This window comes from Pistacia vera, unplaced genomic scaffold (assembly GCF_008641045.1).
Source record: "Pistacia vera cultivar Batoury unplaced genomic scaffold, PisVer_v2 Contig529, whole genome shotgun sequence".
NCBI classification, from domain to species: Eukaryota; Viridiplantae; Streptophyta; class Magnoliopsida; order Sapindales; family Anacardiaceae; genus Pistacia; species Pistacia vera.
Genome location: NW_022196367.1, coordinates 519483 through 544183, shown reverse-complemented (window position 1 = coordinate 544183; position 24701 = coordinate 519483). Strand labels below are relative to the sequence as shown.

Here is a 24701-nt window from a genome sequence, read left to right as displayed (position 1 = left end):
CGGCCAACAAACAGTCGTCGTTGACCATCAACAACGATCGTTTGTTGGACGTCGTTGACGAGCAAATACGACCAGATTTGGCTGTCAATGGTCAGATCTAGCCATAGATCTAGCCTTTGGATCTAGCCTTTGCCCAGAAAAGGCCATATCGGCACACGACCGGCAAGATCCAGCCTGTCATGCGTCGATACGGATACGGCAACTCTGGCCACCCTCCGACAGTGGTGGTTGGCTGTCCGTATTTGAGGGTGGGTTGGGGGTATTTTTGTTAACTTTTAATGTTTTATTATAGGGGGTATTTTGTAAAAAAACAAACATAAGGGGTATTTTAAATTTATAAATCTTACATCGTAATACCCTCCCAATTTAACTTTTTTCAAAAACTTTTCCCATAAACATAAAATTGTGAACCAAACGAAGCCTCTGTATTTTCACCTTCCTTTTTCTTTTCACACTCTCTCAGCTACTAACTTACTTGAGTAGCAAACCCTTACTGTATTATTGATTCATTCAATCAAATACACAAAGTGAAACTTTGATTTCTTTTAATTTTTCTCTCAATTTACGATTTTCACTATTTTCACTCTCACTCTCATTTTGGGAACCGAAAAAAATCCAAAAACCTTGGGCTGAATCGGACAACAAGTGTTGACCAAAGATTCATGGCGCTAACTGTAAGTTCTCAAAACGAGAGGACCTGACTGTAAGTAGCACAAACGATGTCGTTTTACTTTATGTATCTTCTCAAACGTGTTTGTTTGCTGCTGCAACTTTGCTCTTCTCACATTTCACACTTTCCTCACTTGTTTCGTTCAAGTATAAAAGCAGCCAACTTTACTCTGCTAGAATCTAGTTTATCTTTCTTTTCTTTCGAGTTTTACAACAAGAATGGCAACGACGTCGTTTCCTTCAACTCCTCGCTGGAACGTAGACCGTCCTTTCCTCACCGGCCGATTCCACCAGGTCTCCCTCTCTCTTTTTCTCTCAAACTTAGTGATGAGCTGTCGCAATCCTATTGGCCAATTCAGTTACTCAAATTTTACTTCCTTTTTCAGGAAACCAAAGGCACCTCTCGCTTCGCCGACTCCTTCAGGTAATATTCATTTTAATTTTATTTAAATTTAAAATTCAAATTATATTTATATGTTTTTTCCTTAATTTCTAATTTATATTTGTGTATTTGTTGAAACAGTAACACCGGAGTCGAAAATGCCATTGGCTGTTACGACGTCGGAGTTCAAGTAATTCTTTGAATTAATTAACTGTTTGTTTATTTCGATTTTAGTAAGTTATTATTAAGTAATTGATAATTTCTTTTTGTTTTTAATTTAATTTTATGAAACAGGAGCTTATTGTGATAGATGATCTGCTGAGTGCATTGGTTGGAATTGAAGGGAGATACATTTCAATTAAAAGGAGAATTAATGCTCATGGAAATGATGTTATTAACAACAATTATAATGATTTTTTTGTTACTTTCCACGTTGATCCGTCAATGGATTTGGCTCTGCAGGTATGTGAATTACGGTTTTCATTTTATTGGATGAGTAAGTTACACTTACAAACTACTTATACAAACGGCCGTGATATAATGATAATAGATGATAATAGATGACTGATAAATTAAAATGAATTAATGAATGTAGAATAGATGGTGCGGCAATTATACAATATGCATGCATAATACCATTTTTGTTGAATGATTAGCACTATATTTACAAACTACTTGAGCAAACTGGTGTGGTATAAAGAAAATATGAGCGAGAATAAAAAATGAATTCATGAATGTGGAACAAAGGATATGGCAATAACAGTAGTGTTGGATAGGGTAGTTTGTTAGTAAAGTGCTGCTTTTCTTTTTATCTTTTTTGTGTTGGTGATAATTGTGATGATTTTTTCATTACCGTCCATGTGGACCTGTCAATAGATTAACTCTCTAGGCTTGCAAATTTAGAATTTTTATCGAACTTATAATACGACAATTACAAACTACTTGTACAAAGTTGCAAAGTTGCAGGATATAAAGATAATGGAGGATTGAGGGTTAACAATAAATTAATCTGGTATGGATGATATAGCAATTATAAAACTATGCTGCATTTGGTACAAAGTGTAGTATTACTTTTGTTTATTTATATAATTTTTCTGAATGGTTTGTTTTGATGAAGAAATTGGAAATGATTGTGTTTTTGTATTTAGGAAATGGCGAAACGGATATTTCCATTGTGTGAGAGCTTTATATTGATAGACCAGTTTGTTGAGTCGAGGTCACAGTTCAAGAATGGTTTAGTTAATCATGCTTTTGCTGCCAGTCTCAGGGCTTTCCTTCTAGTAAGTTTTCTTTATATTATATTATATATATATAGCTTTTTTAGAATTTTAATCGAAAATATGATGGTTTTTTATTAGGATTATGAGGCCATGGTAGCTCAGCTTGAACATCAGTTTCGACTTGGAAGACTTTCTGTGCAAGGATTGTGGTTTTACTGTCAGGTTCTTTGAGTTAGTTTCTGAATCAATATGGTATTTGCAAGTTTATTAAATTTTCACTCAATGGGTTTCTATAATGATTTGCAGCCAATGATGGGGTCAATGCTAGCATTGTCCACTGTGATACACAAGGCTTCAGCTAATAATTTTGTTGGTTCAGCAGTTTTAAACCTTTTGCAGAGCCAGGTAAAACCTTTTGAGTTACTTTAAACATTTCTAGTTTTGCATTCTTATATATCTGGTATTAGTTATTTACTTTGTTACTCATTTGACTTTTACTATATCCAGGCAAAGGCTATGGCCGGTGATAATACTGTGAGGTCTTTGCTAGAAAAGATGACACAATGTGCAAGCAATGCTTATCTGGGCATATTAGAAAGGTAACCTTTATTAACCCACCACAAAACAAGTCTATTTCTTGTTTACTTCCAGAAGGATTTCCCTGAGTATGCTTTTAACTGCATTGCTGTCCTTTAGTTTTAAGGTGAAACCCTTTCTTATGTTCTCAATGTGAAAAGGAATTTAGGATTCTTTTACTTCTTATCGTTCAAGGACCCATATTTTTAAGCATTATACACTGTCTTTTGCTCCATAATTTTAGGATTTATGGTGATTGATTACCTTACTTGAGAGTTAAAATCACACAAACTTTAGGTGGGTCTATGAAGGAGTGATTGATGATCCTTATGGTGAATTTTTCATTGCTGAGAACAAGTCTCTTCAAAAGGTATGTTGAGTTTGTTCATTATTTTTTAATGCATCAAATTTGTGCTTTTGATGCTCACAGTTTCTAGTTTCTTTATAGGAGAGTCTCACTCAGGATTATGATGCTAAGTACTGGAGGCAACGTTACAGCCTAAAGGATGGAATTCCTACCTTCCTTGCAAATATAGCTGGAACAATTTTGACCACAGGGAAATATTTAAATGTGATGAGAGAATGTGGTCACAGTGTTCAGGTTTGTGCTAAGGCCCTTGCCATACTGTACACCATGTTGTATGGACTTCCATGTGATTGCTTTAGTTATTTCTGTTGATTGGATTGTAATTTTATAGGCCCCTGTGACAGAGAATTCAAAATTAATGAGTTTTGGCACAAACCATCATTATCGTGAGTGTATAAAAGCTGCTTATGATTTTGCCAGTGCTGAACTCTTAAATCTTATTAAAGAAAAGGTAAGGCTCCATTAGTATCACTGACCAACTTCTGTGCTTATTCCATAAGTGTTTTTTGGTTCTGCCAATATATTTATTATTCTTGGCAATTTCTTTTACCTGAGTGCTATCTCTTGTAACAATTTATGTTACTTCTACTGGTGTAGTATGATATCATGGGAAAGCTACGGTCTATAAAGCACTATCTTCTTCTCGATCAGGTACATTCACTTCTATCGGAGAACTTGAAACAAAATCAATTTATTTTGTGGCAGTTACTGAATATGGGCACCTCACCTAAGTATTTATTATTATAGGGTGATTTCTTGGTTCATTTTATGGACATAGCTCGAGAGGAGCTCACAAAAAAGCTTGATGAGATTAATGTGGAAAAGCTTCAGGTTTATTGCTTTCTCCTTCAGTTTCATATCAAGAGCACCACTTGTATCTTTCCTTCACTTTCATACATAACCTGAAAAAAGAAATATTTTTAGACCTATATAGAAATATCATTAGCATAATATTTGCCTTTTTTGGATATACAGTCTCTGCTAGACCTTGCTTTGCGTTCTACAGCTGCTGCGGCAGATCCTTGTCATGAGGACTTAACTTGTTGTGTGGTAAGCTACTATTTCTTCTGTGCTTGTCAGAAGGTGAAACCTTTAGAGTTAACTGAAACTATTTCATATTTTACCTTTTTGGTGTCAGGAAAGACAATCTTTGCTTAAAAGAATGACGACATTCAAAGATCTTCAGATTAGGGCTTTCTCTGATGGTAATGATCTTGAGGAGCCAGTCAGCATTACTGGTCTTGAGACATTTTCATTGAGCTACAAGGTTTGTGCTTCTGGGATCTTTTTCCCATTCTCATATTATGATTTCATTGTTTACAAGCATGTGATATTCGTAAGGAAACATTTACAATGAATCAATGACCTTGTAAAATGGGTAATATCTACACTGGAGTTGACATTCCACTAGTGGACCTCTTGCATTGTGTTAATGGCGCAACCTTGAATTATGCTGTTTAATAATGTTAGCCTATTGCTACAGGTTCAGTGGCCATTATCTATTGTTATATCAAGAAAAGCGCTGACAAAATACCAGTTATTATTTCGCCTTCTTTTTCATTGTAAACATGTAGAACGTCAGCTTGGTGGGGCCTGGCAAGTGCATCAAGTAAGTGCTGTAATTTTCTCTTGTAGCCTGGTTAGATTTATCTTGCTGTTTTGGGGCTTCTAATCCAGTTTTAAAATACCTTTGCAGGGAATTCGTGGCTTTAATACAAATGGAACTGCCATCTCTAGATCATCTCTTCTTTGCCGTAGCATGCTTAAGTTCATAAGTAGCTTTCTACATTATCTAACATTTGAGGCAGGTTTTACTTTGTCATCTCTTGCTATCCGTCAGTGCTTGTTTATTTTTTTCTTTTCTTATTGGTTTACAAAATTATAAAGCCAGTCCTTTGCTTTTGTAATAATTCTAGCATAGAGATAGAATATTGGTATAATACTGGACACTTACAGTAGTGGAAGATATTTAGGAAAAAGATGAATCCAACACTTGATGCATCTATCTAATCTTTATGTCACTTTGAGGTTTACACTTACTAGTTTCTATTCGTATTCAAAAATGGAAATTTCCATCTTTACGTCTGACCTACCAAAGTTTTCTATGATGATGGTGAGGGCATGCTGCAGGGTGAAGGATTTGGATTTCAACTTTTATTTTTACCCTGAAAAGAAAGATATAACTGTGAGAAGAATATTTAGTCTGGCATAAGATAAATTCATCTTGGTTTCCAGGCCCTTCTTATTCAAAGTCTGGTTTCTCAATAAATTTTGGCTAATTCTTTTTGGAATTGGTTTCAGGTTATTGAACCCAATTGGCATGTGATGCATAGTAGACTTCAGACTGCAAAGAGCATAGATGAGGTATGGCCTTTGATAAATTGTTGAATTCGAATTTCCTTTGGATGAGCTATACCAAAATTGTAGTTATGCAGGTCATGTCATTATTATCAAATTTCCTTACATTATCAGAGATGAATGTGTCTGGCTTGTGTGTCTTACATGGCTCTTTCTGAAACAGGTTATCCAACATCATGATTTCTTCCTCGACAAGTGTTTAAGAGAATGCTTGCTACTTTCACCTGAACTGGTCAAGGTTAGCTTTGATCACCTAGTTCATCAATACTAGTCAAGCTTCGTATTCATTAAAAGGATAGTTATGGGTATGATGTATTTCTTTGTATAAAAATGGAAGAGAGAAAAGTTCAAGATGTTGAACAAGGAGATCTTTAACAGTTGAAATAGCATGAATGACTTCTAGAAAGTCAATAGCGTTCACATAGTTTTTAATATTTTTGTCTTGACGGCCGTATTAAGTTTGATCAAGAGTGAAGGGAACTGAAATTTTCAAATAGTGTAATGGATTTTTTTAAGGTTTTATAAAACCATATTGTAGCGAGGCAATGGTAGTTCATGAGTGGATCAACTTTAAAATGGGAGGGTAAATAACTCTATTTTTAATGTGGCTATTGGATCAAGAATTTAAAAATGGCACTGCTTGAAACCAGTTCCAGCCTTTAATGGTTTAACTCTTAGGCGTTTTTCAAATGCAGAAGGTGGAGAAGTTGAAATCATTGTGCCTGCAGTATGCAGCCGCAACTCAATGGCTAATATCATCTTCTATTGACATTCCCAAGCTGGAGGATTCTTATGATGGTTCTCAAAAGTTAAAGCAATTGAAGTTAAGAAGTCCTTCTCTGGTGCAAAAAGTCATGATTAGAGACGCCACGGTTACTGATTCTATCCTGTAAGTCTGAAGTGCCTACAGAAAATCACACGCACACACATACAAAAAACTCTCACTCATTTACTCTAATACATTTCAGCAAATTTGAGCGGGAATTCAATGCTGAGCTTCAGAGTCTGGGACCAATCTTGAGCAGTGGTTCCCAAGCAGAGCCTTATTTGACTCATCTTGCACAGTTGATTCTTGGTGTTGGAAACGATAAATAAGTTCATATTACTTCTCACTCTTATCTTAAGACGCTCCGGATAAGATGAACTGTGAAGATACTTGCCTTACCGTTTGTCGCAATCAAGTTGCTGTGCGTATCTCATGCCCTGTGTTTTGTTTATTTCTTTCTCTGAGTGCCTCTCTCACCACCCTTCTTTTTTTTTTTTTTTTTTGAAAGAAATGGAAAGTTTAAGTGGAAGCGTGTGCCGAATTTTTCATTGTTAAAATTGACTAGATAGTGTTTTGATGTCGAGTGAAGCCATTTGTTGAGTGACAGAGCTTGAATTTCAGTAGATTTTAGTCGTTTTACCGTCTTCATTTTAGAAATTGTAATTTTTTGTACCCAGATTTGATGTGTAATTGAAAAACTTATATTAAAAATCTCCTCGCAGAGGAAATGAATAGAGTTTCTTTGAATTTGCGATTCGGCCATTCACAAGCTTTGTTGTGGAAATCATATTTCATTGATCCAAAAAACATTGTTAATATATATAATTTTCTCAATATTTAGGTGTGCTATTAAACTGGAAGGTTAACAAAGCTCAAAGGGTAATCGATCAAAATTGCAGTGTTCGAACCTGACGCCTTATCCAGCATGTTGTAGCAGTTTTAAAATGGTTTATTCTGGCCATTTACACTTTGATAGAGTAATTTTGTAATTAGAAGGCAAGCTTTTGTGCCAACCCACATGATGAAATGTGTAGTTGTTTACTTCTAATACAGGTATGTTAAGGCTTGCTTTCTGCAGAAATCCTTAAATGCTTCCAGTTTTGTACACAGCGGATGCCAACAGCAGAGGAATGGAGAAGCTATACACCGGAAAGTGGATGATCGGGTTCATCTCATATGCTCCGATGAGACCTCTGCAATTCTGCAAAACATAAAGCAGACTCAGAATCAAAAAAGAAAGAGTAAGTTTCAACATGCTTGAAGGTTAAAATCACTTACAATCAAGTGCTTCCATAAAAGCGCCAAGCAAGAAGCCAAGAGAATTTTCCGAATCCATCGATCTCTAATATAGAACTTGGCTTTTCGATTTCCTTGGTATTCATAGTTTTGATGTCCTTCAATCCTCTCGCCATAATCATCTTCTTTCTTCCCTGAAAGTGATAGAATGTGTTCCCGGTAGATCCCTTTCTCGGCAGCCAATGCCGTGCAAACCAAAATCATTGGTGAAACCACAAACAACAGATGGGGAAGAACCACCACTATTATATCTGGAGAACCAATATATTCATCTCTTTTTCCATTGTTAAAACTCTTCACCACCCACCCTTTATAAGTCATATATCCCTTTTCGCCGCCATCGGTTAAAACGTATCCAACCAACCATGGACATAGCACAAGGTACAATAAGTATCCCAAAGAACCAAAATATACAATGGGAATCTTGCTCAGCTCTTGTAGAACCCATGCCATGCCATTGATAAACCCTTTGTTGGTGATGAAATTTTTGTACGTGTACTGATTCTTTGAGAAAATGAGGAGCGCTTTCGGAAAAAGAAGAATGAAGAACAGGAAGTGGAGAGCAAACCAGAGAACCGGATAGTACAAGTTAACCCATTGGCATCCCATCACATAAAACTCCTTCCATGTCCATGAGAACTTAGAGCTAAAACCGTTTACAGAAAAGGGTCTTAATTCGCTTAAAGTTGACCTACCTGACATGTCAGTTGCTTCGATTTGTAGCCAGAACCTATCAGGAGACCGACTCTGGAAGGCTTTGTAGTTCCATGGTACAAAGTAAAGATCTCCCCGGGAGGAGTTACCTGCCTTTTTTCTCATTAATTCCTCCATAACCAGTTCGAAATTCCCAGACCTTGAGTCGTAGACCTTTGCCACAACTGATAGAATAGGGGAAGTTGAAAAGACTAGAGCTCTGATAGTCTCATACGATGAAGGAAGCATATGTTGACATTCATAGTTCTGATGTGATGACAATCGTGACATGAAGCGCGAGTCTAAAGGAAACGTGGGCATTAGAATGATATTTTTCATTCCGGACTTAAAGTCGATATCAACATATGAAACATGACCCCTATCAACAGCCAAAATTCTCACGGCTCTACTCTTCCTCCAGTCACCCATTTCCCATTCCCAGAATTCTTCAACAGCTAATGCGCCGGATGAACAATTCTTGTTACTTTCATAAGGTAATTGGTGCACGTTGAACTGCAAAAACTTCTCTGAAAGCAGAAAGCGATCATTCAACTGATGGTGCCGCTTCAGATTCTTACCAAATCTCACATGGAGATGCCCACATAGATAGGCTGATAGGGAATGCTTGAGAAATATATCCCTTAGGCTCCTCCCAGAATGTGTTGACGCTGAATATGAAATCGGGAAATGCCCAAAAGAAATCTTTGTCACTGGTTTTGTCGGCTGAGAATTCCACTGAGATAGTTCTGAGTCTATTTCAGTCAACAGTTTGTCAGTTGGATGCCCAAAGACGTTAGTTGGACTCCGTAAACCAATCGACATTGTGCTATCAAACCCAACAAACAGATGTTTCCACTCATTAGTCTGGATAGCAAAGCACAAACATGTAAGATGATGAAAAAATGAACAGGTTTATATGATTATCATTTAGTGTTGACACTCATTGGACACAGCAAAATAACAGGAAGTGTAAAACTGGAGAATCCTAAGGTCGAATTAAGGTTGGAAATTCTATTTAAAACCATGAACAGAGTGTAAAAAATGGATAGAATGAAAGTTTCTGAAGATGATGACTTGCCTGAATGGTGACACTATTGACATTCTTCCTTCTTCCCAACTGTGCATTGATGCTATACTTCGAATAGTAATCGAGGGCACCATCGACAACTGGTACACCGAAATTATCATGATTCCCTCTAAGATCATAGAAAATGCTCTTATCGAGTCCACTCCTTGTTATAACATCCTCCATTACCTTCTGGTACTCCACCCATTCCGCCTCATCTTGCTTCGATGTTAGATAGTCCTTACTTTTCGCCTCTGTTGAGAGAAAAATGAATCAGCCTGATCAGAGCTGTACAATAATTTAATTGCAGTTTTTGTCTTTGCAATATCACATTGTATCAAAACTAATCCTTCCAGCATTCATATTTCTACGATTTCAATTCGAGTCCATTTTGTCAGGGGAATTTTAACAAACATATGCATTGCAAAATCTCCTGAATCAGCACCAACATTCCATCAACAACTCTTTATTCACCAATACAAACTTTACACCACAATTTCTTTGATCATATTTTCACATAAACCAAACCAATCCATAGGAATGCATTTAACAGACTCAAACATGAAATCCATAACCAACCACAGAAAAATCCATTATAAGACAACCTGTGAGAGTGAGATCACCATCTTTTGACACAAACATTAATTCACAAAATTCAACACAAAGATCCAAATTTTTACACCAATTACATTACAAATATTACCACATTTCATACATTTGACTCCAAGAACCCCATGAAATTCATAAACACCCACCAAGCTAACATCAAGTAACATGAAAAGAACAAATACATATACAAGGAGAGAGGCTTCATCAAAAAGAATAACCAATCCAATCACATCACAAAATGAGCAAAATTTATGGATCACGCGTTATATGTTATTAAAATACCCACCAGGCCAAAAGTAAATAAAAAGGAAAAAAGAGAAAAACCTGTGAGATCACCAGTGATGAGGACAAGAGAGGGATTGATGATGGAGAGAACAGGGCCAACAATGGCCTTAAAATCCGAAGCTCTATCAGGGTGATGCACACTCAAGTGAAGATCAGAGAGTTGCACCACCCATATCACCGATTCAGGCCCACCTTTCACTTCAATCACTCTCCCATTCGCTTTTGAATTTGAAGAAGAATGTTGTTGTTGGTGGTGGTGGTGGAGGTGGTGTTGTGCATGATGTTGTGCAGTTTTTGCACGGAGAGTGGAGGGTTTTGTGAAGAGTAAAAGCAAAAAAATGAGAATGCCCATTTGGCCTTTTAACTGTCAGAAATATTTTTGTTGTATTAACGAAAACACAAGAGTTTCCAAAGTACGAAAAAACTGTAATACGAAAATTCGGTTAGTCTACGCCTCTACGGGGTTGTTTCAGAAAAAATAGCCAAGTTTTGAGGGCTGTTGCAAAATAAAATTTCTCCATTTTCAATAATTTTACATACATAATTTTAATTTAAATATTTACAACTATTTATTTTCTTCTACGAAGGGCTATTAACGAGCCGAGCCGAGCCAAGTTTTTGACTTAACGAGCTTGGCTCGTAAAAAGAAAAAAGGATTTGAGCCAAATCCGAGTCGAGCCAAGCTTCTAATTTCCTGACTGGACTCGACTCGTAAAGAAAGAAAAAAAATCGGAGTTAGCTCGTGGCTCACGAACCAGTAAAAAATATGCAATTTTTTTTTCAAAATTTGGTGCAGCTTTTCTCATCCCCATTTATTATTCTTTCTTTTCTCCTCTCTCTCATTTATTACTCTCTCTTTCACTTCTTTCTTCTCTAATTTACAATAATGTTATGCTTACTAAGGAACTTACTAACCATCTTACTATCCTTTGTAAATATAAATATGTACGAGTATCATAAGCATAGTACGCGGGTACCATATGTAATTTTAATAAAGTGAGCAAGTAGTTAGTAAGTTCGTGAGTAAGCATAACATTATGCTTTAATTTATTATTAATTTGCCTTATTTCTCTCTCCAGACTCCAATGGCAATGGCCAATGGTTCACGTTTCTGTTTTTTTTTTTTTTTTTTTTTTTTTTTTTCCCTTTCTCCCTGTTTCCCTTGCTCTCTTCGGTCTCCACAACTCCGAAGTTATTCTCTTCCCCTTCTCTTTTGTTACTTATTAGTTATTACTCTTTGCCTTCTCTTATTTTCTCTCTCTCTAATGACGCCTGTTTCTCTTATTTTCTCTTTCTTTCCTTCTTTCTCCTTTTTTCTTATTTTCTCTTTCTTTCTTTCATTCTTTCTCCTTGTTTCCCGGGCACTCTCCAGTCTCCACCAACTCTGATTTCTTTCTTTATTTTTTCTCCTTGTTTTCCTGCACTCTCCACGAAATCTGACGCCTATTGCCTAAAATGGTTTGGTTTAGTTTGGTTTTAGGGGAAAGGATTTTAGTCACGTTTTTAGGGATTTTAACATCCGGGTGTTCTTTGTCATTTTTGCAAACTTTTTGTTTTAAAATTTTAGTTTAATCCCTTATACTTAATAAAACCCCTAAAACACCCCTAATAATTTGAGCTTGACTCGAACTTGGCTCGCGAGCCTAACGAGCCGAGTTGAGGCAAGCTCGAACTCAGCTCGTGCTCTCTCACGAATCGAGCCGAGCTGGCTCGATTCCAGACGAGGCAAGCCATTAACGAGCAGTACTCAAGCCAAGCCGAGTCGGCTCGCGAGCGGGTCGCCTGGTTGAACAGCCCTACTTCTACGGGACGGATGTATGCATATATGGTTTTAAGTGGGACAAACATATCATTTAATTAGCATGCTCATCTACGCATATGATTGACTTTTAAAACGCTACAGAGCACGGTCGAGCATATTATCTAATACTGTTCAATTAACAATATTATTGAACATCATCTTACGTGGTTGACAGTGATGTCTAGTATGCTAGTAAGTGTAATGAAAATATCTATTTATAGCACGTTCATCTATTAAATGGGTGGTGAGTTTTTAAACGCTATGCAGCACCATCGAATAAATTATCTAATGTTATTCAATTAATGACATTTTGTAGCATCATCTTGTGTCATCAAGAGTGTTATTTACCTATGATCGGTAATTATTTATTGATAAAAATTTCATGAATGTGTCAACATTTTTAAATTGGTTATTAATTATTTTTTTAACTCTCATAAATTTTTTTCAATAATATTTTGAAATTATATGCATATAAGATAATATTTTTAGCTTACTTATTTTTTTTTTAACACAAATATTATATTAACAATAATTTTTTCATTATATTTCAATACAATTTAGGTTTAGGTTTTTATTATATTTTCGTATAATTAGGTCTTGTTCATATTTTCCCTGAGAATGAGTTTTTGGTTCAATAAAATTAACTCCCAAAATATTACACAAAATCACTTACCACAAACACAAACAAAAGCACTTCTCAAATCATACACGGCCTTATCTTGTGCCATGTCAGCACATGGAAGGCCTAAGAGTTTCCATTACTTGCCACGTAGATGCCACGCTGGATATTACCCCCATTAATTTTTTTTTTTTTTTTTTTTTCTGCAATTGCTATCCATAACTCATCTCTCTCTCTCTCGTGTTACTTCAATCTCCAGCTTCCCTTTGATTCAAGGTTAGTTTTTCAAACTTGACTTCAATTTCATAAAAAACCAGTAGAAGTAGAATCTTTAAGCTTTGTAAAATGTAAGAAATTTAGCCTAGCAATCAATTCTTTCATCAGTATATGNATAATATTTTTAGCTTACTTATTTTTTTTTTAACACAAATATTATATTAACAATAATTTTTTCATTATTTTTCAATACAATTTAGGTTTAGGTTTTTATAATATTTTCGTATAATTAGGTCTTGTTCATATTTTCCCTGAGAATGAGTTTTTGGTTCAATAAAATTAACTCCCAAAATATTACACAAAATCACTTACCACAAACACAAACAAAAGCACTTCTTAAATCATACACACCCTTATCTTGTGCCATGTCAGCACATGGAAGGCCTAAGAGTTTCCATTACTTGCCACGTAGATGCCACGCTGGATATTACCCCCATTAATTTTTTTTTTTTTTTTTTTTTCTGCAATTGCTATCCATAACTCATCTCTCTCTCTCTCGTGTTACTTCAATCTCCAGCTTCCCTTTGATTCAAGGTTAGTTTTTCAAACTTGACTTCAATTTCATAAAAAACCAGTAGAAGTAGAATCTTTAAGCTTTGTAAAATGTAAGAAATTTAGCCTAGCAATCAATTCTTTCATCAGTATATGATGACACGCATGATGTTTTTACTCGCTTCATGGGCTTAAATCAAGATCTTATGATGTGGGTTATCATTAGTTTTTGTGAAAAATCAAGTCTTTTATAATGAGGGTATCAATAGTTTATGTGAAAAAACAAGATTTCATGATGTGGGTATCATTAGTTCGTGTGAAAAGAGCCAAAGACCTAGTTTTTTTTCTTAATTTTAAGCAAAAAATGGTATAGAATCATTTTTTTCTTTCTGAATGTTGTTTGATAATTGCTAGCTGATCAATGTTGTGGTTTGAGGAATTTTTAGATTAAATATTGGTGAAACTAAGGATTGTGTATAGTTTTGTGGTTTGATCTTATTATGTTTAGTTTTTGTGGTGGAATTGAGTTCTTACTTTGTTCTTTGTATTGTTTTCAAGTGTGTTTGGTTGTTCGGTGATGGCTTGTCGCGTGGGAGGGATTCGACTGCAGTCGAGTTTAGTGATACCGGAGAGTGATGTCTCTGAAGGTTCTTGTATAATGCTTGCAACTTGTAGAAATCAGAAGAGGAAAAATGAACCGAGTACCAGTGGAAGAGCTTCAAGGATTGGTATGAAGTTTACTTCTTTTTCAAAAAGGAGGTACAATTTGAACTTTGCCGTTTCAATTGCTTTAGAGATTCTTTTGTTCCATGGATCCCTCTTCATGAATTAGTCTTTTTAGAGTTGAGTTATTGAGAGACAATTCTTTGACAAACTTCGGACACAGTAAAAGACTTATGTGGCTTTATGATAATGCTTCTTCTATTCAATATTATTGTCATTACGGAGACATCTCATATGGTTTTGGGGTTTATTGTACTTAACTTCATCATAAGGTTGACGTTAATCACGGCTAAAAATTTCGATGAATCACTTCTTGTCAAATACTAAGACTACTAGTTCAACCAGTTTCAAACTTGACTGCATATTTATTCATTTTTGGGGCTAGTTACATATCATTTGCATTCTTTTGCCGATTTTTGTACATACTGCTGAAAATTTTTCCAATTTAAATGATTCCCATACAATTTCTCAACATGATTGCGGGAATATTATGATTTCTATAAGTGACCTCGTTTCTATTCCATTGTGGTGATTTGCTTGGTACATATGATGTTGATGCCTTTTGAGTTTTGAGCATGCATTTGTTTTCTTTTTGTCAAAACAGTTTTCAGACAAGAAGACGTGGTTGGAAAATAGCATTCGCCTTGGACACAGGTGGGATATCCGGGAATGGTGGACAAGAGAGCCTTAATGGCGACACTTCTGGTCTTGGTGGCACTAGATTGGGTCGGATAGTGAGTGCTGGTGGCAGACTGCTACTGGAGAAACTCAACATGGCAAGAAAGAACTTTCCCATGAAGATATTTCTCCTTCTATTAGGTTTCTACACAGCAAATGCACTGGCTACAATCCTTGGTCAGACAGGTGACTGGGATGTACTAGTTGCTGGTATTGTGGTTGCTGCCATTGAGGGCATCGGTATGCTTATGTACAGAAAGCGTCCTTCCTCATCAACATCAACTGGGAGGTTGAAGTCTTTTGTCATTCTTATGAACTATTGGAAGGCGGGTGTGATCTTAGGCCTCTTTGTCGACGCTTTCAAGTTAGGAAGTTAATTTGCTTAGATATTTATGTATGTGCATTAGCCACACTTTCATTCTAATAAAATCCCTGCTGTGTAGCCAAATTTGATTGAATAGTTTACTCAAACTAGATGCAATGTAAAATAACCCTTTGTCAAAATGTAATTTATCAAGTGATCCATGGGAAGTTGGCCGTACGGTTAAGCCTGTGGTTTGTTCCCATAAAATCTAGGATTCCGAAGAAAATGTGATTTATCAAGTTAGGTCTTCCAGTATCTGGATGGAATGGTGTTTTGATTATTGGTTAAAGAAGATGCAATAAAATAAATCCTTGAAGAACAGATGTTTCTGGGTTTGAATCAGAAAACACAAAATCAATTTTCTGAAAAGATTTCTTAACGCCCCCATAGCTTTCTCATTTAATGTTATTTTCAGGTTTTTGTTTTAGCTGATATTCATCCACACAACCACAAGCACAACTATAGCAAATATGTAAGTGTATTCAAATAAAAGCAGCACCTAAATTTCATTCAAAATAGCTTCCTTTTGATTTGAATAGCTTTAACATTTACCAATTCTGTGAATTTCATGCCAGGGGAAGACAAATATGTAACCTATTCATGAGAAGTCATGACCTCCTACACAACTACCGATATCATTATATTACACATTTAGCCTATGCCTCCGGTTTTCTCTGTACTACACCTGCATTACCACTTGAAACGCTGATGTGGTATACCATAACTGGTAGCCACAGAAGTTCAGTGAAGCATACCATACCCAACAATTATCTAATCTGAATCATAAAGATGCAGCAACTGGTATCATCAGACTATTGCTTCGTCCAATGTATCAAATATACAAACACCTCGCTGAAGGGCTGGCTCCTGAGAAAAATGCGAAGGAAAATAGAAACAGATAATATTAGAATTGAACTTCACAGATTAATTTCTAAAACAAAGAAATTATAAATATTTCGCATTACAGTGGTGAGACTATCAGGCAATCTGTTACGCTTTCCCTTCAGATTCGATCATATTTACACTGTCTACTATGTACTGAATCTTTTTAGAGAGGCCCTGAGTGTGCTCCTCAATGTGATTGAATAGAAGGTCAATGCATCTTTTAAGTGATGTAGATCGCTTTTTCTCGACCAACAGCTCTTGAGTTAGCTTATGAATTCTCATGTCTTCGACCTGAAACAAACATAGCAGGCAAAAAGTCTAACATGGGTGATACTAGTGAATTACTGATAGCACAAAAATATCCAACATATCATATAACCAATATTCACAACGCGAATCAAGAAAAACAGCTGGGACCAGAACTAACTGCTATTTGATTACAAAGCAGTGTCTTCTGAGCCTGGCCGCCGGCTAGTAAATGAGTGTGTTCCTTCACAAACTTTGTAACAACCCAGTTTCCAGAGCGCACTTTCCTTACTGAAAGCATTGCTTTGCAACCGACCCTAGTGGGAGCCCGTGCCCTTATATTCTTCACTTCATGCCTAGAAGGTTTTCTGTAACCCTCTTTATTACATACAATGGCTCGAGAAATAACAGACCCATCACGTTTAGAACGAGTATTATAGTGTATGCGGGTAATGAAACCCAAACGCATTCCATACGCACTATAGAATGCATGGGCAGCAGCTTCTGATTCAAATTCCTGACCCACGAATGGTTCGTCACCATTAACTGCAGCTAACTGCACTCCAGAAGAACTTGGAGTCATTTTCTCAAAATTTTCATGCTGAGAGACGATTTCAGCTGAACTTCCGCTCACTGAGCTATCATTACTTCGCTGAAGCTCATTATCAGTTGAATTATTGAACTCCTCATCATGAGCATCATTACCATTTTCCTCAAGCTGAATGTCAAAAGTTTGTTTGGAATCCACTGTGATATAAAAGTTCAGCAATATTACTTTCATCTTCATACTCAATATCATACAAACAAAAAACAAGATAAGATGATAATCTACATAGTCAAACACCTCACCATTATCTAGCTTTGTCACTTTACCAGATGTATCATTAAACTCCTTATCATGAATGCCATTATCATCTTCCTCAAGCTGAATATCTTGACCCACTCCTGGATCCACTGCAACATGAAAATCGTGCATTATCACTTCCACTGTAACATGTTCACCACTTGAAACGCCAGACGGCAACATATATAGCAAGAAATAAGCAAACAAATTTTTGAAACAGAAAATGAGCTCCAGCCATTTGAAGAAAATTTTCAGCGACGTATAATAGATAGCCTCATTTATTCCAGAACAAATCATGCTCTGCTCTGGAGATCAAGTACGCTAGCAATATGCACCCTAACAATTTCCAGTAAATCTCAGTCTTTGATAATGCAAACCCATTTCTTTCACATAAAAAAATTATAATACATATATAGTTTTCTAAAAATATGAAAAAAATTAAGGCTTTTTTATATAACTTGGACTAGATTTCTTTTTGAAAATTTTCTACCAAACACATTTATACATCTTTTTTCTTACTAAGATTTCTAGTCATAAAACAAACATACTGTTAAACACGCGTTGATTTCTACCCAAATCTATTAACTCACAGCTCTAATCTTTCTAAAATAGTTTTACAAACTTCCATCACAAGACATGAAAATCCAATCAAACCAAAGCACTATGCTACTGATCTGTAAACATCACTAAATCTGTTGCAGTGATAAAATGGTTATATTTATGTTACTGAAACGACGTTATACCATACAAAAAACAGTTGATCCTGATTCCTGTTACCCTTACCAGGATTGTACTCCCCGTAGCGTAACAATTCTCTTTATTCAAATTTATACGCATAAATTGGTTCTTTAAGCATTTCATTGAAATTAAATCTACAACCAAACAATCTTACATAAAAATTTAAAAAAAAAAAAAAAAAAAAAATCAGCCGAAAAACATAACTAAGCCTGTTACAATGTTAAAATTGTAACATTTGTATGATACTAATATCACGTTGTATGTTACCAAAAACCATTAATTCCTGTACCTTTACCGGGATTACCCTCCCGGTAACGTAACAATTCTCTCCATTCAAATTTATACACATAAAAATTGGTTCTTTAAGCATTTCATTTCAATAAAATTCACAACAAAACATCTAGAAAAATTATTATTTTTTACTTTCAGCAGGCAATGCCAGTGATCATCAGCCAAGTACAATAAACTTAATAATAAAAATATCCATTTCTTGATATAAAATAAGAAAACCCTGCAAAATTATTGATCATAACATAGAAAAACAATGCAATTAACGTGAAATTTTCAACAGAAAATTAAAACCCAGAAAATAAAATTAAAGAATTCAACAAAGGAGACTGTGAAACTCACTGGGCTGTCGCAGAAACCAGCAATGAAGTCCCCCAGAGAGATTTTTTCTGTTTGGTTAATGGGAAAAATATTTGAGAAAATGGGGTGTTTCACTTTCTGTCAAATAAGTCAGTTACGGAGGCAGTTGGTGGCAAAATATGGGCCGTCGGATTTGATTCACGAGTTTTAGTGGAGAGAGCAATTTTGATGGCCCAAATTCTTTTGTGAATATTTCGTTTAAGTACTTGATAATATGCTAGTTGGATTTAATTGTGTATTTATTTATTTTTTAATTATAAATTTTTTAATTTATAATTAAAAAATAAATAAATAGATAGTAAAATAAATTAAAAGTAAAATTATGATAAAGATTATTTTATGATAATAAATTAAAATTATGAGTATATAGACTATTGTTAAGTGTACAAAATAACTAATTAACCGACCTCTAAGTGGTTGAGTGATTTGATAAGAGACATTAGTATAATACTCAATTTTGAATTCGAATCCCTTTTGGGTATTAATAGGGTGGCCACTGAGGTTTGATAGGTTGTTAACTTCAAAGTCTCATGAAAGTGTTGAGTAAGCTAAGCTATCCGGACCCATTGATAACAAAAAAAAAAAAAAAAAAAAAAAAAAGAAGAAGAATTCAGATTAAGTGGTGATATCACCATGTTAATCTCGTTTGAGTGATATTTTTTGTAAAAGTAAAATATTACTAAATAGTAAAAAAAAAAATATTGAGATGTGTTATTTAAAAAAATTATAATAAATTATGGTGATTTCTCTTAAATTTACTTGATGGTAATAATTATATTATAAATTGATTTGATTATTATCCTCCTATATATATAAGAATTTTGAAATATTCATGTAGTTTAATCATTAGATAAATGATTAATTAACTTTTTTAATAAATAAAAATTCCTCTTTATCCAAATAGCAAAAAAAAATTTAAAAGAATTAGTAAATCAGTATTTTTAGAAGGAAAAGAAATCAACTTATGAAACAATATTATTTTTCTAAATTCTTAATTCAAATCAAATAAATCTAAATTATAATTAATTTAATTTATTTTTTTTTCTCTTTGTTTTTTTTTCCTAATACATATTATTTATTTATTTATTCATCAAATTAAAATTTTATTTAATGGGTAACTTTCATATACATCCATTGTGTTAAGAAAGTTTAAAAACCGACCCCAATGTCAATAATATGTTACTATTCGGTCTACTCCTTCCGATTCATTTATGTAATATACAATTACAAAAATTTAATACCCATTTTACCCCTTTAATCCAAATTACAATATATCTCATCTAACTACCCATTTTTCATTCATGCATTTGATATTTATAATTAATGAATCTCAAGTAAAAATACATCGTAGCATTCAATGAAAACTCCGGTTTCTTTTTTTGTTTTTTTAAATTGGATATTCAGACTAGTTTGTACGTGCTTCGATTGATCTCTGTGAGTGATTAGTACAACATACATACCTTATAGACTTGGAATTACAATTAAAGGTAAGGCCGGAGATTTTAAAATTGTAAAAAAAAAAAAAAAAAAAAGGTAGTTCTACCCCAATCTTTGTATCATAACTATGTTATTGAAAATTACAAAGCCTGAAGTTACAAAATTAAAAGTTTCCGAGGATCAATATTTTGTCACCCTGAAGTTCCCAAAATTCATAGCAAGGAATATATCTTGAGAGAATTTATATATCATATTATATCCAGTATAATATAATATATAATTCTCTCTGTAATTAATTGATTAATTCCCTTGCTATTGATCGAACTTCAGCCATATTGACCCTTTAATTTCATCAAATTAAAACTTGTTAGACTAAAAACAAAAACAAAAATGAAAAATTAGCAAATCAGTTTTGTATACATCATCTTCACCATCTTCTCCGAGCCATCACCTCAATGGGTTTAAGTGTCATTCCACACTGTAAAAGTTGGAGCTCCATGGCACAACGCCATCGTACTCGTCCTCGGCGCCAGCGTGGGAACCGCCGTTGGCACCCAGTTGTTGCATTGGCTTCCTCCTGATGATTGTTGATGAGATATATAATACAAATTGTTATCGTTTTCACTGAAACTTCCATGATCGTTTGCGATAACTGTCCCCATTGGAATCACGTTCACATCCCCTCCATTGTTGCTGTAAATCACCGAGTTCGAACCCGAGCTGTGTTCCAATGAAGATTGATCCATGTTCATGAGGTTGTGTAAAACGGACGGCTGAAAGAAATTGTGGGTGCCTCCCAGTTGAAGCTGGTGGTGAAGCTCCGCGTCTTGCTCCTGCTTGCACCAGAGCCGCTGGCCGTATGGGAACTGACCATGCATGGAGAAGTTGGAGTTAGGGTTTTGATGATGAGGTTGTTGGAATGCTAGTGTTTGCCAGTTTTGGAGGTGGTGGGCTGAGGTTGATGAGGCATAAGGGTTGAGGTTTGAAGTTAGGATATTGTCATGGTCGTCGGACAATGTTCTCTGGCCACCACCGCCTCCACCGCCGTCGAGGGTCATTTCGTTAGCCTGGTCGACATCTTTGAGGCGCTTGGCTGCGCCACCAATGGGTAATGTGCTGCTCTCGAGGATGCTATTCACGTCATATCGGCTCATGTCGAAGTTTGTTACTGCATTCAGTCCACGGAATTTGATGGCTGCTATGTCATAGGCCTCTGCCGCCTCCTCTTGTGTGCCTGAAAGAGAAAAACGTTAAGGCATGAGAAGTAATACAGTGATTCCATAGTAATGGATATTTTGGGTGCAAGATTTGAAGATGCATGAGAACAAAAACTTAATAGTATAAAGAATTATTAATTTAATTTAAAAAAAGTAGAAATTAAATAAATAATTAAACAAAACTTACTGAAAGTGCCCAAGTAAAGGTCTTTGTTCCCCGCAACTCTCCCAATTCTTGCCTGCCATCTTCCATGCTGATGATGCCTATTACCAGTCACCCCAAAATTGCAAGCAAAAGTATAGACAATTTTAATATTCCTTTGCCTCAAAAACAACTCCAAAATCCCACAATCTAAGTATATTGAAACCCACTAAATTAAAACTATATATTATAAAATAAAATCATCATATTCTATATGATATTTAAGCATACATGATACACATGCATTCCCCTAATTCTTTTAAAATTAATATGAACAGTATTCGAACATAAATTTTCTTTAAATTTCGATCGTTCGATTGATATTTTACCTTGTTACACCACGATAAATCGATGCACCCCGAGAAAATCCACTACTCTTCCTATATTAAGTAAAATAACACATAGAATTTCACGAAATTAGTTAATATAATTTACATGACTAATTATGAGATTAAAAGAGTAGAATAATTTAATTTAAACTTATACCTTCGTAGAGAAGCAACATACTCTTGCCTAGTCATATGCTTCATTTCTTCTAACTCTTTCTCGTAGTTGCTAATCTGAAATTATAATAATTTATCACTAATTAATTATAATTAGAAAACAAAACCCCATATTAAACGGCGAAATCAATTGGAAATAAAATTAATCTACTGTAACCAGACATATCCCCGTTAATGGGGATGAACAGCAACACTTGTAATTTTCAAGTATTAATATAATACTCTCTCCATTAAGTGCATGTCAATGGCAGTCCCAACAGATTGATTAATTAATTAAAAATACACAATTAATTCTTGAGTTAATTAACTTACTGGGAAATTTGTTGTGGTAGTGGTACCCCAATATTTCAATGCCGCTAAATCATAAGCTCTTGCAGCCTTTTCTTCTTTGTCATAGCCTCCTATAATTATTATCATACAGTTAAAAACAAAAGGCAATATTTTTTTTTCAAATAATTGATCAATCAATCAATCAATCAATTATTTTGAAGATTCCTCTCCTTTAACATATATAGAAACTTACCCAAATAGACTGCAATAAATGAATAATGAAGAACCCCCAACAAGAATCAGATTGTGTTCAACATGTGTTCAAAGAAATGGAAACACAAAAGTTAGAAATACGAAAAATATAAATGGCTAAATTTGAAATTAATTTATTAATAGATTCAATATATAAATAAATAAAATGAATAAAAATAAAAATACCTTGTCTTCCCTTTCTAGTTTGGCCTTCTCTTCTACAACTATTGTCCCATAGATGAGCTTCATATCTCCCAGTCCATCTATGCCTGTTAACACAAAACCCTAAAATCAATATCACACATAAAATTAAATATTAGCCCTCAAAAAACTAAACAATAAAACCCAAAAAAAAAAAAAAAATATGTATATTTTATTATTTTGATTTATTGATTAAATTTAACCTTGTGACTCCTCGGTATATTGAAGTCCTTTGCCCAAAAGTGTCAATAGATTTTCTTGGCACCGCTTCAATAGCGCCCACTTGGCCATCAAGAACTCCTCCTCCGGTTGCCGTTGTTGTTGTTGCCGCCGTTGAAGATGGCTTCTGTTGCTTGTTGTTATCAGAAGAAGAGCTATCTCCGCCGCTGCCATTGTTCAGAAGCGGCAAAGGAGAGCCGGATTGCGAGCCGGTGCTCATCGAAAGCGACAAGCTTTGCGCAGAACCGCCGCCATTGTTGTTGTTCTTGGAGTCGGTTTGAGTCGGTGCTGGTTGGTTTCTCAGCCAAGTTTTGATCATTGACAACCCAATGGAGCTGTTGTTGTTTGTGTTGGCAGTTTCGGTTCCGGTTCCGGTGTTGTTGTTTGTTCTTGTTGCATTGTTATTATTTGATGTGTCGTCTGAGGGAAGTTGCAGAGAGCAGTTGGGAAAGATAAAGTCGCCGGCGGCGGCGGTGTACATGGCGTTGCATCCGTGGAGTTTTTGTTCATGATCCGCAAAAGAGTGGCCTCCCAGGAAGTTTTCAAGCTTCGGCTCTTGGGTTTGATCGAGGTTTTGAGTATTATTGCATGAAGAACCCATCAGCATGGAGAGCTCGGAACCCTTCATATTATTCCATTCTGCAGAAAACCAAAAACCAAAAATATATATATATATTTAAAAGAAAAAAAAATGAAAGTGTTTTGCTTTTATTTTGTTTTTATTGTTTTTGATTTGGTTAGGGTTTAAGGAGGAGGAGTGTTTATTTTCGTACCTTGGGGGTGATTGTTGCGGTTGAAGGCTTCAAGGATGCCAAAGGGGGCAGGGAGGTTGAGAGAGGGGCCAGAGGAGTCATGGGAAGAGAGATCAAAGCACTCACCGGAGAGTTCATCGGAGTTGAAACCAAGGCGGGGGACAGAGTTTTGAGAGTGATGATCTTCATGATGTGAAGAAGGGAGTTCTTGAGGGGAGAGAGAGAACCCTAACCAGTTGTTCATATTTGTCATCTAAATAAAAATAAAAATATCTGATCAAGCTCAAGAACTATAAATTAGTACATGCATGAACTAGAGGAAGAAGAAACCATTGGAGAAAAAATGAACCTGGAAGAAGAAGAAGAAGAGGAAAGGTCAAGAAATGGAAGAGAAAAAAGAAGAGATTTATATAAACTTTCTCCTTCTTTGGTTCTTTCTCTCTCTCTCTCTCTCTCTCTTTCATGAATAAATATCATAATATAAATAATAAATGGGGGCAGCCCTAAAACTTAAGGGCACTTAACCTTAAGAAAGGATACAACAAAATCTTCTGTTTTGAAATCTAAAATATGCTTAATTACTAAGTCTAAGATTACAATAAAAAGGTACACGAGGAGCATTAATTAAAATAGGGGGCTTGCTGTGGGATTATTATATGCTGATAGATTTAGTGTAAAAGCTCATTTGTCTTGCAATCCAAAACTAGCAAAGGCAAGTTGAGCTTATCTTCAATATGCCTTTGATGGTATATTTATATTAATATTAATTTACTTTATGATAGGAGATTATAAGGCCAAACACATGGGGTCTTAACCCTTAACAACATGTGGGGTTTCGTATACTCAAAACAATCTTAAAGTATATATTCACTCTTTGACCCTTCCAATACTTCAGTCCAAAGATATACAAAGAACCCTTAATTTTATCCTCTAATATAATACGGCATAATATTTTCCAAAATTTTAAAATTTGAACTACAGAAGGGGTTAAAACTTGAAAATGTTACAAGATTAAAGTTCATTATGTAACTTCTAACTCGTATTGTC

At 35.1% G+C, this 24701-nt stretch overlaps 5 protein-coding genes across 6 annotated transcripts; 2 read left to right on the top strand and 3 right to left on the bottom strand.

The window, feature by feature from the left end:
- Positions 1 to 799: 799 nt before the first annotated feature.
- On the top strand, positions 800 to 7110 carry LOC116107212 (gamma-tubulin complex component 2). The gene is made up of 21 exons (XM_031393523.1): positions 800 to 963; positions 1056 to 1093; positions 1193 to 1241; positions 1346 to 1513; positions 2200 to 2331; positions 2410 to 2493; positions 2578 to 2676; positions 2779 to 2870; positions 3145 to 3217; positions 3296 to 3448; positions 3546 to 3665; positions 3812 to 3865; positions 3962 to 4045; positions 4190 to 4264; positions 4353 to 4481; positions 4698 to 4823; positions 4911 to 5018; positions 5516 to 5578; positions 5736 to 5810; positions 6268 to 6461; positions 6541 to 7110. The coding sequence occupies exons 1-21, from the start codon at positions 889 to 891 to the stop codon at positions 6665 to 6667; spliced, it is 2118 nt and encodes a 705-aa protein (XP_031249383.1). The 5' UTR covers positions 800 to 888; the 3' UTR covers positions 6668 to 7110.
- Positions 7111 to 7187: 77 nt separating this feature from the next.
- LOC116107233 (putative metallophosphoesterase At3g03305) lies at positions 7188 to 10639 on the bottom strand. The gene is made up of 4 exons (XM_031393536.1): positions 10327 to 10639; positions 9406 to 9647; positions 7617 to 9191; positions 7188 to 7539 (listed from the first exon to the last, which is right to left on the bottom strand). The coding sequence occupies exons 1-4, from the start codon at positions 10637 to 10639 to the stop codon at positions 7423 to 7425; spliced, it is 2247 nt and encodes a 748-aa protein (XP_031249396.1). The 3' UTR covers positions 7188 to 7422.
- Positions 10640 to 13954: 3315 nt separating this feature from the next.
- LOC116107201 (ycf20-like protein) lies at positions 13955 to 15334 on the top strand. Its single transcript, XM_031393509.1, has 2 exons — positions 13955 to 14234; positions 14803 to 15334. The coding sequence occupies exons 1-2, from the start codon at positions 14053 to 14055 to the stop codon at positions 15251 to 15253; spliced, it is 633 nt and encodes a 210-aa protein (XP_031249369.1). The 5' UTR covers positions 13955 to 14052; the 3' UTR covers positions 15254 to 15334.
- Positions 15335 to 15738: 404 nt separating this feature from the next.
- Positions 15739 to 18659, bottom strand: LOC116107210 (protein FAR-RED ELONGATED HYPOCOTYL 3-like). 2 transcript variants are annotated; one of them, XM_031393520.1, is made up of 5 exons: positions 18584 to 18659; positions 17221 to 17325; positions 16553 to 17118; positions 16206 to 16416; positions 15739 to 16107 (listed from the first exon to the last, which is right to left on the bottom strand). In XM_031393520.1, coding segments are annotated over exons 1-4 (858 nt in total). In that variant the 5' UTR covers positions 18585 to 18659; the 3' UTR covers positions 15739 to 16107; positions 16206 to 16230. The 2 variants fall into 2 exon arrangements, with proteins under 2 accessions (XP_031249380.1, XP_031249381.1); XM_031393521.1 differs by having other exon boundaries at positions 17245 to 17325.
- A 1513-nt stretch (positions 18660 to 20172) lies between these two features.
- On the bottom strand, positions 20173 to 23946 carry LOC116107199 (AP2-like ethylene-responsive transcription factor BBM). The gene is made up of 9 exons (XM_031393506.1): positions 23676 to 23946; positions 22887 to 23541; positions 22669 to 22751; positions 22484 to 22492; positions 22273 to 22361; positions 21944 to 22017; positions 21787 to 21837; positions 21443 to 21519; positions 20173 to 21272 (listed from the first exon to the last, which is right to left on the bottom strand). The coding sequence occupies exons 1-9, from the start codon at positions 23905 to 23907 to the stop codon at positions 20500 to 20502; spliced, it is 2043 nt and encodes a 680-aa protein (XP_031249366.1). The 5' UTR covers positions 23908 to 23946; the 3' UTR covers positions 20173 to 20499.
- Positions 23947 to 24701: the final 755 nt, after the last annotated feature.

What these genes read in the sequence shown, in the direction of transcription:
- LOC116107212 (XM_031393523.1), top strand. Translation starts at nt 889, where the DNA reads ATGGCAACGACGTCGTTTCCTTCAACTCCTCGCTGGAACGTAGACCGT. An exon ending in AGAACAAGTCTCTTCAAAAG is followed by an intron (nt 3,218 to 3,295) that starts GTATGTTGAGTT and finishes GTTTCTTTATAG; the next exon opens with GAGAGTCTCACTCAGGATTA. An exon ending in CATTTTCATTGAGCTACAAG is followed by an intron (nt 4,482 to 4,697) that starts GTTTGTGCTTCT and finishes CTATTGCTACAG; the next exon opens with GTTCAGTGGCCATTATCTAT.
- LOC116107233 (XM_031393536.1), bottom strand. Translation starts at nt 10,639, where the DNA reads ATGGGCATTCTCATTTTTTTGCTTTTACTCTTCACAAAACCCTCCACT. An exon ending in CATCACTGGTGATCTCACAG is followed by an intron (nt 9,648 to 10,326) that starts GTTTTTCTCTTT and finishes TTCTCTCAACAG; the next exon opens with AGGCGAAAAGTAAGGACTAT. An exon ending in TTTTATGGAAGCACTTGATT is followed by an intron (nt 7,540 to 7,616) that starts GTAAGTGATTTT and finishes TATGTTTTGCAG; the next exon opens with AATTGCAGAGGTCTCATCGG.
- LOC116107201 (XM_031393509.1), top strand. Translation starts at nt 14,053, where the DNA reads ATGGCTTGTCGCGTGGGAGGGATTCGACTGCAGTCGAGTTTAGTGATA. An exon ending in ACTTCTTTTTCAAAAAGGAG is followed by an intron (nt 14,235 to 14,802) that starts GTACAATTTGAA and finishes TTGTCAAAACAG; the next exon opens with TTTTCAGACAAGAAGACGTG.
- LOC116107210 (XM_031393520.1), bottom strand. An exon ending in AGTGACAAAGCTAGATAATG is followed by an intron (nt 17,119 to 17,220) that starts GTGAGGTGTTTG and finishes TTTATATCACAG; the next exon opens with TGGATTCCAAACAAACTTTT. An exon ending in TGCTTTGTAATCAAATAGCA is followed by an intron (nt 16,417 to 16,552) that starts GTTAGTTCTGGT and finishes TGTTTGTTTCAG; the next exon opens with GTCGAAGACATGAGAATTCA.
- LOC116107199 (XM_031393506.1), bottom strand. Translation starts at nt 23,907, where the DNA reads ATGACAAATATGAACAACTGGTTAGGGTTCTCTCTCTCCCCTCAAGAA. An exon ending in TATGTTGCTTCTCTACGAAG is followed by an intron (nt 21,838 to 21,943) that starts GTATAAGTTTAA and finishes TACTTAATATAG; the next exon opens with GAAGAGTAGTGGATTTTCTC. An exon ending in ATTTATCGTGGTGTAACAAG is followed by an intron (nt 21,520 to 21,786) that starts GTAAAATATCAA and finishes GACTGGTAATAG; the next exon opens with GCATCATCAGCATGGAAGAT.